The following is a 14,161-nucleotide window of genomic DNA, read 5'->3' as shown; positions in this document are numbered from 1 at the left end:
CTTTTCCCCAGGAGTGGCTCTGGTTTTCCCTAGGAGTGGCTCTGCCTTCCCCCAGAGAAACCCCCAGCTTCTGGAACAGCACAGGAATTCCTGCTCCACACAATTCCTCAGGGAACCTCTGGCAATGAGCAGAAGAAAACAGTGAGGGCAGATCTTGCCATCCCTGAGTTTGTGAGGACAGGTATTTATGAGATGTAGGGACAGGTATTTATGCTGGTGGGAGCACACTGATAACCTGAGGGCTTAAAAAATGTTTTATATTCATGGAAAAAGTTGTTATTCCCATTTTGGAGGGGAGAGAGGCCCGGCACTGCTGGGGCAACACTCAGTGCAGGGTTAACATAAACCACAGGAACTTCTTTCCTCCATCAAAGAATTTGCTGCTGCTGTGGGAGCCAAACCAGGAATGGATTCCAAAAAGACTTGGACAAATCCAAGGAGAATTGGCTGTTAAACCTGATGATCCCAATGTAAATTCCAGCCCAGGAGGTGGCAAAGGTGACAAGTGATGAAAGCAAGGAAGATTTACTGCGGGAAGGTTTCTTTCCCTCTACTCCTGCCACGATTTCCATGTTTGTGCTCGTTATATGGGAATAAAAACCAGCTTGGATGAAGTAGATTCATGCTCTGCTGATTTCAGCACCAAACCTCCCTCAGGCTCAGACCAGGCCTCTCAAAACCAGGCTTTGGGCAGGGCTGGGGCTGAAGCTCCTGGGATGCTCCTGGTTGTCCATTTGCTCCCTGGGGAGATCCCAAGGAGTGCTCACTGGGCTGTTGAAGGCTGCTCTCCTACCCCAACCAGCTCATTTAGGGGTGGACCATCTGCTGCCACCTCTGCCCTGTGACATCCCCCGGAATTCTGTCTGGAAAACGGGAGACTTGTTCTGCTGAGGCCTCCGTCGGGCACTCCCCACCCTCTCCCGGGGGAAATGTCAATTTTAGTGCCACATAAAAGATGAACCTCCCGACAACTCACCGGCTCTCTTAATCCTCTTCCTCTCCTTCAGCTGGTAGGGCTTGTGGTCGTGGGACAGGGGGATGGCGTTGCCGTCCTTGTCACACAGGACGCCCCGGGAGTCGCCCACGTTGGCCACGGTCAGCTCCTTGTCGGACAGCAGCGCGATCAGACACGTGGTGCCTGCAGGAACACGAGGGAGGGAGGCCCACACACACAGGGGGTGTAAATACAGGAATGATCAGCAGGAAAACGTTCTTCCTCTTACAGAGCCCCAGGATCGTTGAGTTGGGAAGGACTTCCAGGATGGTGGAGTCCAGCCTGTGGCTGATCCCCTCCAAGCCCACGTTAACGGTGGCAGAGAGGCTGAAAGGGGAGGGATTGTTGCCATCTCCATTCCAGTTCCCATCTTCCCGTTGCAGTTCCATCAGAACTGGCTTTTCCCAGTGGCCAAGGGAAGCAATGAAAGCCCAAAGGAGCCCTGGAGCCCCCAGGAACTGAACCTGCAGCACTGGATGGGGATGGGGTACCCCGGAGCTCTCTCCCCTCAGCCCTGCCAGAACTGAGGTCACTTCTTGATGTTTTTATTGAAAAAAGGTAAAGATTGGACATTTCAATTACTTTCACCTTTAAATGCACAGAAAATGAGATTAGGCATCGACCATTGCATCAAAAGGTGACAAGTGAGGTTTTGCAGACACACTGACACAGATTAAAAGGGAATTTCAGCACTGATTGTTCCCAAAGGCACTCTGGTATCCCTCAGTAAAATTAAAGCCACACCCTTCTCCTTTTAGGCAGAGAAGCCTCATAGGCTGAGTTTTCACTTTTGTTGTTAATTTACATCTGATTATTCATTAATAAAAGGATTTACCCCCAGCTGGGGCGCTCTGGGAGAAGCACTTGGGCCATGAAGGTCTTGGGGATGAAACTCAGCCCCCAGAAGAGGTCCAGAGCAGGGCTCCAGTCTGAGCTCCGTGGCCCTAAACCCAAACTCTGGGTGGTGCCATCCCTGTCCAGACCAGAGGGACCAACTCTGGCTGTTCCCATGGCAAACATCCCGTGAGAGGTATAAATAAACCAGCCAGGCATAAACAAATTGGGTCCCAAAGGTTCATTTTTGCCTTCCTGGATGCCTGATCCCACGGGAGAGGAGAGGCCTGAGGTACCCTCTGGACAAGGATCCATCTGGAGTGACCCCAGAGCAAGAAACCCCAAAATTCCTGGCCTGGATTGATTAAACCCCAAACAAACCCAACTCATCAACCCCATCCCTATGTCCTCCCAACAGAGCTCAAGCTTCAGTTCACACAATAATTAAGCAAGAATTATTATTTTTGAGCTTCAGTAACGCCCAGAAGGGATCAGAGTTATTCAGAACAGGGCAGAAAGCAGGATAACCCAAAATACAGGTTTATATTTGGGTTTATTCTCCACCAACCTGCAACTTGCACCACATGGAGCTTTCATCTACAGACCGCACATTCCCACTTGCCTTCCAGGGACTTTAAATCCCAAACAATAGGACTGCTGGAGTTTCCAGGGCAGCAATGTGATGTTTTTATGGTTCACCTCGTTGTCCTCTGGGCCCATCTGCCTCAGCCCCTCCTGTGTCTCCTGCATTTCTCTTTGACATGCTCAGAAATCCAAATAAAACTGGGATTATTGCCCACAGAATAGGCAGGAGTGAGAAAAATCTGGATAAAAAGTGGTGGGAGACCATCAAGATCACGGAGCTCCACCTCCACGTGCCCTCCAAGTGAGCCAGCAACTCTAATCCAAGAAAAATAATCTAATCCAGAGAAATAAATCTGATTCTCCAGGGGTAAAAATATAAAATAATATAAAAATATAAAATCAGGAATGATACAAGCAGGAGCAGACATTCACTTTTTGTTTATGCTCCAGCAGGGAGGGAACCTGCAGGAATTGTGGGGACAAAGCAGGGACTTCATTCCTTCCCTCCTTTCTAGGTTCCTGGAATATTTAAATAATAATAATTTCTTGCAGCAGAAGCTACAGAGATTGGAGAGAATGTTGTTAAAATCTCCAAAATACACAGTTTTGCCAAATGCCTGGGCTTACTGCCTGTGAATGAAATAAATTGCAAACAAACTTTCAAAAACGTGGACTTTTAAAGCACCCGCCTCCCTTTCCTCAAGGTGTGTGGGACCAGAGAGCCAGCACATCATCCAGGCACTGATCCCAAACCCCTCAGTGCTGCTCTTTCCTACAATGCCCTGCACCTCCTGCTTCTCTCAGCAAAACTCTCCCGAATAATCCATTCTGTAAAGCCTGAACCTAAAAACAACCATTCTGAAAGCTCAAGGTCTCAGCATTCCATCATATCTCAACATAATGTGCTTTTCCCCCTGAAATTAGAAGAACTCTCTTCTTTCACAAGAGATTAAAAGAAGCAGCAGGTTCATAGAAATACAGAGAATGACTTCAGATCTCTGAGACTGGAGCTTAAATTCCACCACAGAAGAATTCCCACGTGGCTGTACCCAGTGGGTTTGTATTTGAAACAGAGAATCATTTTATTTCCAATTAGATCTGGGACTCATGGAATGATTTGGGATGAGAGGGACCTTAAATCCCATCCACTCCCACCCCCACAGACACCTCCCACTGTCCCAGGCTGCTCCAACCTGGCCTCGGGCACTGCCAGGGATCCAGGGGCAGCCACAGCTGCTCTGGGACTTCCATCCCAGCCCCTCCCCACCCTCACAGGGAGGAATTCCTTCCCAAAATCCCATCCAAACTCACACAATTAATCCTCCTCACCATCAATCATCTGATATTCACCAGATTTGGGGGGCACTCCCAGACTGATGGATTCTGGAGGTGTTTCAACACCCTAGAAGTGTTTTCCAGGTGGGAAAACAAGAGAGCTGGAAGGGAATTTTGTGCATCAGGAAGCAAAATTTAATTACTGGGAAATGGAAACCCTTTTGGGCAGCCTCTCCATCTTCCAGGCTGCTCTGACAGGGACCATCAGTAGCTCCAAGCTCCACGTGATTCCTCCCTTGTCCAGATGAAAAATCATCCCAGTACAGAGGGAATTCCATTTCAGCTCCCAGGCTGATTTCCTGGCATCATTCCCGTGTTTAATTTCACCTGAGCATCCCCCTCAGCAGCAACACGTTGGAAATGGTTTAAATAAGTTGAAAATCACTGGGGTTTTTTTTTCCCTGGTGAGGGGTTTGTGTGTGTCACCAGGACAGCTCAACAGCAGGAGGCCACAAGTGCAATTTCCTCTGGAATTGCTCCCGAATTCTGGGATCTCTGAGGAACACCTCAGGATCCATTAGAAATCTCCACAGCTTTGCAGCTCCCATTATGGAATATTCAAATCCACGTAAAACACCATCTGCAGAACTGATTTGGCAAAAATAAAAAGGGGGGAAAAAAAAAAAGGGATTTCAACATCTTGGCAATTCCAGGCAAATCCACCCCTCCACAATCACGGTGCCAAAGATATTAAAGATTTTATGTTTATGGGATTAGCTGGCCTTGAGGGAGTCCAATCCCTCAGGATCCATCCTGCATTTTAAGCCAGGCAGAAGTTTGCTGGGACAGCTGAGGCTCAGTGATTTTATGGGTGACATCCATAAACAAGGTGACATCCTGTAACAAGGATGGTGATCCCACGGGAAAAGAAGGAGCAAAATGAAAATCCCACGTGGGGAAAATAAAACCCAAACCACCAAAATAATTTTCCCCTCTTTCCTCTGGCTCTTCTCCTCCTCCTTTCCAGCTCTCCTGATTTTGTTCCTGCACATTCTGTGCAGCCCCATTGCCTTTGGAAGAGTTGTTTTTATCACCTTTAATGGATGATTTTATCTCCTGCTCTTTAAATCCCTCCTAAAATACTTCCAGAAAGCTTCCCAGCCACTTTGCAGCCTCAGGCCATTGCACTCCCAGCAGCATTCCCACGTTCCTGCAGGATCATGATCCCTGGGTAATTGTGGGATTCCAGGTGCCTGCTCTCCCCAGTGCTCCCAGCACTCACTGCTCATGGCTCCAGCCAAGGCTGGAAGAGAAATATTCCCAAAATTCCTTGTCAGGACAAGGATTTCAACTCCTGGCAAGTCACCCCTGGTGGAAGTGTGTTCCCATTTTTCCAAGCCCTCTGTGAACAGGACGAAGCACAGCCCCAAAGCACAGCCCAAGGAGGAAGGTGCATTACAAGACAGGACTTCTCTTAAAGAAAATCAATCCAACAGATCTTCCTGCATTTTTAGTGGATTACCTTGGGATAAACATCCCAGCAAGGACAACTGATTCTATTGTGATCGTTTTATTTATCATTTTATTTATAATGATATCACTTATTTATCATTTTATTGTGATGGAGCACAATGATGACTTCACCTTGGCAGGCTCTTTGCAGAAGGAAAAAACCCCATTTTTCCCCCAACAAAGCATTTATTATGCCCATTATTTATGATTCCTATTGCAATTTCCGGCTTTAATTTTCTCATTTTCTCCTGGTAATCACCTTCCCTGGGGGAAAACACCTGCCTGCAGTTCCAGGAAGGGAGCAGAGTACCTGGAAAAGGGGCGTCCTTGGCCTGTTGGTCGTTAAAATCAACTTCTCCCAGCTCCAGCCAGGACATTTGTGGGAAGCAGATGGATCTGCCACCTCTTGGCTGAAGTTTCATCTTGGATATTTTGGCTTTTTGCACTTCCAGCAATGGGAAACACTCACAGGACTGGACTGGGGGCTGCAGTCCTGGAGTTGGGATGAAGGGCAGAGCCTTGGATTTATGCTCAGAGCAGCTTTCCACAGCTGGAACCAGAGCCAGGATTCCAGGGAGCACAGAAACCCTGGATATGAGGAATTTCAGCAATTCAGTATCTATTAAATCCTGCTGGGAGGGAGGAGTGGAGGATGAGGGATCCCTGGCTCTGGGATTCCCTGGACATGGCGAGGGAAGGCCGAGCCCAACCCATCCCCCCCTCACCCCAAACCAGCTGGACCCCAGCAAATACCAGCTAAGAAAAGCCATTTTGGGGCTGACACCTGGCTCTGGATGCAATTCCTAAATACCAGTATCTTCCAGGACTGCTTGACAGCAGGGAAAAATGAATTCCATCTCTTTTTGTTGTGTAATAATGGAACTCAATTTCGCCAGGACTCCTGGGGAAGAGGGGCCATCCATTAAGGAAAAAACCACATGGTCTGCAGGATGAAACCACCTCCAGAACCTCCCAGCAGGCTGGAATTCCCTGGAACACCAGAGTTAAATGCCTAAGTGCCTTTAAATAACCTAAATTTGCCACAGATCAGGCACTGACCACCTCGGATGTTTAGGGATGCTGTAAATGAAAGGAATGGGATTAAGAACCAACAAAGCTTTGTTGGGAGAAAATATTCTTGCACAAAATTACCCCAGCCTCAGCTAGTCAAGAATGCCACTTTTTAAACTAAAGGATTTAGGGATTAGGAGAGGATTTGGACCCATCTGTCACTTTTGGCCTCCTTTCATTTTTTAAAGCTTCCTTACTCAAACCTCACGAAAAATCTTGCCAACATTTGACTATTTCCAGACAAACTCATTCGATTTGTAGCTCTGATGTGTTGATTTCCTAAAGGGAAAGATGCACAAAAAGAGGGAAAGATTCACACTGGGATGTCGAGTCCATCAAGGCTGCACTTTATGAACACTGGATGTTGCCAGAAAGGCCAAATTAACACCCCAAATTGTGCCAAACCCAGAGCATTTGGGCTTCATTCCCGCAAAGGGATGCAGCTGAACTCGACCCACTTTTGGGAAGCATCCCTGGGGAGAAAGGAGTTCCTGGGGGTGCAAAATGCTCCTTCCAAGAGGGATGGGAAAGGTTTCCTGGCTGGAAAAGGTGTGGAAGTGCTTCCCTGTCCAGCACACCCTGCTACAATCAGTGACTGAGCCCTTGGAGCCCCTCAAACCTTTCCCTGTCCAGCTTCCCTGGCTGGCACCTGCTGGAATCCCACCTGCAGGAACCAAACCCTTGGCAGTGCTCCAGGATGGGTTTGGGTGATCCCTCACACAATTGCCTGCCACACAAAATTCTGTTTTCTCCCCTTTCAGCACCATCACTTTTATTTTGCCAATTTTCAAAGATTCTTTCCCTCATTTTTTACGCCCCACCAGCAGCTCGAGTTCCTCGTTGAGTTGATTTTGGGGTGGAAAAAAGCCAAAAAAAAAAAAAAAAGGAAAATGCCACCACCAAGGGCTGGAGTGGTTGGAGCACCCAGGCTCACCAGCAGCTGCTGTAATTATATTTAACTGCCCATTTTCTGTGCTTTGCTCCCAATCAGCTCTCACTTCAAGAGCAGGTAGAGCCATTTCTGCCTTTATCATAAATAAGGGACACAATCAGGAGGATGAGGTGGCTCCACTGCTGTGTTTTCATCTCTGGAGGTGCCTCCACCTGCTCAGGGAGCTGGAATTTTGGGGGTTCATTTGCAGCTGTGCTGTCTCTCTGCTCTGAATGTGTGCTGGGAGTTTTCTCAAGCAGTTATTATGGAGCTTCTCATTTCCACATGATTGTTGCTGGACGAGATAAATCCCCAAATATGTGCTTCAAGCAGTTTTAATCTTTATTTTTGCTGTACAAACACAGAGATTTCCATAAAGGAAAAAGCTTTTCTTTGCCTTCTGACAGGAATCAGTCATTTCCCTGCATTTTCTCCTCCCTAATAAACTCCTATAAATCAAAATATAAAGGAGCTGGAGTGACCAAACGGAGGGGAAAAAATTCACAGGATTCATTGGAGTGGGAAATTCTGTGTGAGAAAAGATCACCAGAGGTGAGAGAAAACAACAACTTCTGAAGCTTATCTTTGATGCATCATTAAAAGCAGGCCAGATGTGATGAAGGAAATATTCTGCACCCTCATTTTACCTCTGCTGGCCTTTGAGAACCCACAATCCAAGCTCCTTGCGTGAGGTGTATTCTGCAAAATGCAGCTCAGGAGGCTCCAGAGTGCTCCAGATCCCAGCAGCTCAGAGAACCAGGTAATTTATTGGGTTAATGAGTGGCTTTAATTGATAAAGCAACAGAGCTTTGTCATTGTTTGCCATTCCCAGAGCACTGAGAGCAGCCAGAGTGTGCAGTCTGTAAATGGCATTTACATCTGAGATCAAAGCAGCTGCAAGAGAATCTCTGCTCAGGAGTGGGAGCGTGAGGAAGAGTCTGAGCAAAGTGGGTAAGAAGCTGGAGCATTTAAAGTTGGAATATTTGTAGCTGGACCATTTCAAGTACTTCAGGACATGTGAGGAAATGCCAGAAGAAAATCCCAGCCCTCTGGCAGAGCTGGAAGTGCTGAGGAGCTCCAGTGGTGGCACTTTTATCATGGTGACAGTAACCAAAGCAAGGAGTGACCTGTGGGGCTGCTGCCTGGCAAATCCACCAGAACAGGAGGAAAAACCTAATGACAGCAGGAAAAACCCAATGACAGCAGGAAAAACCCAATTACAAGTTCCAGGCTTCTGCCTAAAGCAGCTGGAGGAAGACTCAGAGCTGAGCTCAGCACCCAAGGGCACCGCGGTGCCAAAGACCAGGGAAGCTCCAGAGGAAAAGCCACCAGGGATTAAGGGAAACAGCAAAATGAGGATCTAGGGAGTGTAAACCCTCTTTTTGTACTCCAAGGAAGAGCTGGATGGCAGGGATGAGGCTGGAAGCTGCTGGGAAGGATGGTGGGCTCCAGCTCAGCCACGAGTGTTTGAAGAGGAGAACAAAGAGCAGCACCCAGAGCTCAGCTCGCAGCTCCATCCATGCCCTGCTGGGAATAAGTCAGCTCTAAATAATGAACTGTCCTCTCTGTTTGAGCCTTTCTTTACCAGATGGCCAGGTGATTTTAATCTAAACACCAAGAAACTTTGGTAAGACTCAGGGCAAATAGAACACACCGGGGGTTATTTTGGACAATCACTGAAAAACATCAAGAGTGTGTCTTCGTTGCTGTGTAACTGGAAATTTCCTGCATCAGGAGAACCCTGTGAAGGATCTAAAAGCTGGAAGGCATTTCTAACTGCCAGAAAACCAAATGCTAGAAAATGTAAATACCAAACCTGGAAACTGGAACTTCACTGTTAAAATGCCTCCAAAATTGCCTGGGTTTGGCTGCCCATGGCCTCACGTCATGTTTAAAATCAGGTTCTGTGCCTGCCCCAGCCACTCTCAGCTGGGAAAGCCCAAAAATCAGTTATTTGTGAAGGAGAAAAGAGCAGAAAGCAGGTGGTACCAGGGACAGTGCAGAGACACAGGGAGATCAATCAACATCGGTGCTCAGAGCACAAAGTGCTGGGAGAAACAGAAGCGTCCTCTCAGCTCCCTGGCATCCCATCACTCATGAGGAACATCTTCCACCCCAGCCTGACTTCAGGAGGCAAAAAAATGTCACAAAAATGAGGACAAAAGTTCAACCCGCACAAGGTGTTTGGGGAAACATCGAAAGTGAGCCCTTTTTTTGGCAGTAAAATGGAAATTATAAAGAACCACAGCCATACCTGCTTCATCATAGGTCACAGTCAGCTTCTCCAGCATTTCCCTGTCGATGGATAGGATCTGCTGCTCCAGGATGGTCTGGTAGGACAGGACACTGTTCTCCTTGTCCTTCTCATAGTCTTGGAGATGCTGTTTGAGCACTTCGGGCAGCCGGGACTTCACGTACTCTGCTGCTGACTGTGGAGCAAAGAGGAGTGTAATTAATCCATTTGTGTTAATTGGAGTTGGGGTATCATGGAGCAAACCCCCCCTGAGCTGAGGCACCACCCGGCCTCCCCCAGGGAATTCCTACACACGCCCAGTACAACAGCACAGCTTCATCAGAGCTAATGCCTCTTGAAAACACAACAACCAAATCTCATGTCTTTATTCCAAATTCTAAAGCACAGAGTGGAATCAGATTTCATGTGTTTATTCTACATTTTAAAGCACAAAGTGGCAGAGTGGAATCAAATTTAATGTGTTTTCCCTACATTTTAAAGCACAGAGTGGAATCGCTTCACCCGCTCTCGATACACGGCCAGGGCCATTAATATTCCTATACACACGAACACAGAGAAAATTCCTTTAATTCCTTCCTCCCGCCGCTCAGGGGCCCAAAGGAGAGGGAATTAACACAAGGGGGCATGGTTGGACTGATGTTGGGAGCCGCGTGTAAAAATGTAGTAACGGGGGAGTAACCACTGAGAGCAGCTGGCCGGGATCCCTGGCACCCTCCACACCTGGAGAGACCCAAACCCAGCCTGGATTCCCGATTTGCAGCACCACCATCCCTCCCCTGGGACTATCATGCTCCCACTCTGACAGGGAATAGAAATTCCCTTTTTCTGGCACAGCTTTGGGTTGGGTTTTTTCAGCTGCCCATCTCTGACAGAGCAGCAAGGGCTCCGTGCTCCTTTTCCTGCCCATCTCAAGGCAAAAAAAAGGAAAATAAATGACAACAAAGTTGTTTTATTCCAGGCCTGGGAGTGACCAGGAGTCACCCCTGTTCTGTTCCAGGCTCTTCCTGGGGTTATATTTAGTTTTCCAAAGTCAACCAGTGATTAAATTGCAATCTTAAAATACCCCTGAAGTTGTGCTCCGTGTTCCTGCACTCTGAGCCGTGTGACACCAAGGGAATTACTCGGGAAAACCAAAGGAACTGCCCACATGAGCACAGAATAATGAATATTTTAACAGTTGCTTTTCCACAGGAAGGCCAAAAGGCACATTGTACACGGATTATTTCAGCCCAAGTTCAGGAATTTGTGTTCAATGTTTCCTTTGGGAACAGATTTGTTCTCTTTGATCCCTGGGGGGGATTTTTGTGCTCCTGGGAAACACCTGAGCTCAGGGATTCGATCTGCTGGTCAGTCTTCCTCCTCCTCATCCCTGTGGGAAAGCAATTCCATGGCCACTCTTCTAAAACTGAAACTCCAGCATCCCCTGGGAATCTGCTTCCAGTCCGAAGCAAATTAAATAAAGGATTGACTTTAATACCTTAATTGACTTTAGGGTATTTCGTCCTACCATGGAAAATTAATATTTCATATGGAGAGAACACATTTTAAAAGATCTACGATGAAATCTACTCGCAGAGCTCATTCACCACAAAAATCCCATTTTTCTAAACCTCCCCCCTCTTTGGACATAAAAATCCCATCAGGAATTGCTGAAATCCCTCATTCTGCAGCAACCTGAACCCAAACGCAGCCAGTGGCCTCCTGTCACTACCAAACCTGCCCACATTTTTTAATTGATGGCAAAGACACATCCAAAGCAAATTTTCCTTCTATAAATGATGCTGAAATTTGCTCCCTGAAGTGGCTCCTTCTGGGACCTGCTTTGTACGTGGGGGAGGAAAGGTCTAAAATGCTCATTAAGGGCTTCATTATGAAGCTACTTCAAAAATCAAGTGGTGCCTGGACGAAGCAGCTCCTCAGTCAGTGATTTGGGGAATTTTGGGAAAGTTTGGAACACACAGGAGGGTTTTGGTGGGTGGAAGCCCAGCAGGGCCAGCTGCATCCTTCCTCATCCTCAGCACATTCCACAGGCTCACCACATCCCACAGCCTGACTCCCCCAACCCACCCAACCTTTAAAATCCATGTTTTCCCCCCAAATTGCATGTTTCTGGCCTTGAAACACTCCAGCAAGCTTTAATTAATTGTGTTATAAACGCTGCTCAGTGGGAATCCCTCTCCAAGAGGCAAAGCCCTGGGAATGCTGCTCATCCTGTGGTGGGGAGGAGGAGGAGCGAGGCAGAGCACCCCGAATTCCCTGGTTTTCCACCCAAATGGAGGAGCTCCCCCTGTGTGGGCACACATGAGGACAAGGAGTGACCCGAGCGCGCCGTGACCAAACTCAGTTAATTTAATTAAGACACTGAGTGTTAAACGGCTCCACGGCCCCGTGAAAAGCCAGGGTGGAAAACAAGAGCCATGGGAAGGTCAGGACATGGCCTGGGAAGCTCTGAGGGATCCAATTAGCTGGAGCAGCCATTATTTATCAACACTTCCAATTAACACACCGACCGCAGAGACTTCACTGCCTCAGCCCCACCCACGGCACCGAGCCCCTGATTTACAGGGACAGGAGGGACACCACAAATTTCTGATATTCATGTCCTTGGGAGAATTCATTCTGCCTTCCCAGCTGCTGCAGGCGTTCAGGGAGCAGGGGAAATGCAGGATCCAGGGCAGAGTGTGGCATTCCTGGCGTAGGCCCTAAACCAGTGATGGATTTCAAGACACACCAAGACCCCGCTGCCCCTCCTTTCCACAGGTTTCCTGTGGATCACCACAAGTTCCCTCCTTCAGAGATGATGCCCCATCCCTGGAAATGTTCAGATCCAGGCTGGATGGGGCTTGGAGCAAGCTGGGATAGTGGAAGGTGTCCCTGCCCATGGCAGGGGGTGGAATCAGATGATCTTTAAAGTCAAAGGAAGGACACAAAGATTTCTGAGGCCTGACGGTGCAAAAGGTCCAAAGCTGCAAGTCAAAGAAGGTTTTGGGAGGAAACTTTAGGGAAGTGTGAGTGAAAACTGTCCTGGCGCAGAAAAAGCCCAGGATTTACCTGGTAAAGCCCTGAGCTGCTCCTTGATCTCAGACTCAAGGGCACATCTACACAGTCACAACATACTCAAGAATGAATGAACGCAGAAACAAAGGGAAACTGAAGGAAAAAATTACTTGGAGAAAAGGCAGTGAGAAAAGGTTCCACAAACCCATGTGGAACAAGGAAAACCCAGGGAAAACATTGCTGCACTGCTGAGCAGAGGAGCTATTGACAGGTGATGGCCTAAATGCTCCAGGATTTAATGTCTCTCTGTACTAAACTGCTCATTTCCCTTCCCTTGAGTACCACCTGTCCCCTGCTGCCTTCACTGGCAGCTAAATCCCAGGCAAAGAACCAAAATCTCCAGGCAGAACAGGGCAGGAGCAGGTTGGGAAGCGCTTGTAAAGATGAGCTATTTTCCAGCTGGCTGGGGCAGCTGAAATCCACCCAGGAACGCAGGTAACGGGCTGAAAAAAATCTCCTTAAGGACCTCTGTGTTTGGGAATTCCCAGGGGATGGGGAGATGCTGCTTGGGAAGGGCACTTTTAACACGATCTGAAGGGAGAGGGAGAGAGGTGGAGCTACAGAGCAGTCGGTGTAACTGCGGTGCCTGGAAACCGGGATGTGGGATCGGATGATTCCTACGCCCAGGAAAAACCCGAGGTTTGGAAGGCACAGGGAGCAAAGTGGTTCCTCAGGGTGTTGGCGGAGCTGCTGATCCCATTCCTGCCCTCTGCAGCCTCAGGAGCAAATTCTGTGCTCATCCCAATAAAAACCCTGCGCTGGAACCCCTCAGTTCCACAAATCCTTCCCCGTGGTTCTCCTGAGCCTCAGGATCCCCGGGAAAGCCTTCCATGGAAATCAGGGTGCTGAATCCCAGCAGATGTCAGAGAATCTTCAGGGATTAAGACCCATCTCCAAGGCCCCCTGGACCCAAAGGTGTTCCCAGGGTGGGGGTGACTGTCACTGTCACCATCCCACCCACACCCACCCAATCCTTCATCAAAAAGATGGAAAATCGTGGGAAAGATTCCAGCCTGAGGTGCTGTTTGAAATCCATGATGATCCCATTTGGAATTTCACAGCCCACATCCCAGACCAGCACTCCTTAGCAGAAATACTTTCAAATACAGGTTTTTGGACTTGCATCTTTTTATTAAAAAAAAAAAAAGCCCAAATCCACCCACACAATTCATTATTCTAAGAAAAGTGCACTTAACTTATTAAACGTCTCTCTCTGGGAAAGTAAAAACCATGGAATAATGAGGCTGTGGACAAGAAATGTATTCCAGGAAGCCCATCAGTGAATTTTCGTAGAAATTCCCTAAGGCTTTCCTGTTCACTTCCAAAAAGGACAGTGCAGGAATATCCCTACATTGCCATAAACACATAAATTGAGATTCCGAGGTTAAAAAAATCCCATCCCAGATTAAATAAAAGACCTGGAAGTGCACCTTTCCCTGATCCAGTCATCCTGGCAGAGATGTTCCAGCTGAACCAGGACAACCTGATGAGCACATCCCCCTGCTCAAACACAGCGAGGATTTGTTCCCATTTTACTGCCATTCCAAGAGTTGTTCCCTGACGCTCTGGAAGTGGCTAAAGAATATTCCTTGGATTCCTTTCTCTCTGGGAGCCAAACTTATGGCAGACAGATCACCTCCTCAAGCTT

The 14,161-nt window shown here is 47.9% G+C and overlaps 1 protein-coding gene across 1 annotated transcript in view; it reads right to left on the bottom strand.

The window, feature by feature from the left end:
- The window catches only part of PPM1L (protein phosphatase, Mg2+/Mn2+ dependent 1L), a 73,810-nt gene that overhangs the window by 6,927 nt on the left and 52,722 nt on the right, over nt 1-14,161 (bottom strand). The window contains exons 2-3 of the mRNA XM_042041942.1: nt 9,457-9,631; nt 977-1,138 (exon numbers count right to left, since the gene is read on the bottom strand). Of these exons, the coding sequence (XP_041897876.1) occupies nt 977-1,138; nt 9,457-9,631 (337 nt within the window). The remainder of the gene's footprint in view (nt 1-976; nt 1,139-9,456; nt 9,632-14,161) is intronic.

The sequence above is a fragment of the Corvus kubaryi genome, unplaced genomic scaffold (assembly GCF_017639235.1).
Source record: "Corvus kubaryi isolate FWS band 111438036 unplaced genomic scaffold, C.kubaryi_AGA036_p1.0 37397, whole genome shotgun sequence".
NCBI classification, from domain to species: domain Eukaryota; kingdom Metazoa; phylum Chordata; class Aves; order Passeriformes; family Corvidae; genus Corvus; species Corvus kubaryi.
The sequence above is the reverse complement of the archived record's forward strand: the minus strand, read 5'-3'. Positions and strand labels throughout refer to the sequence as shown.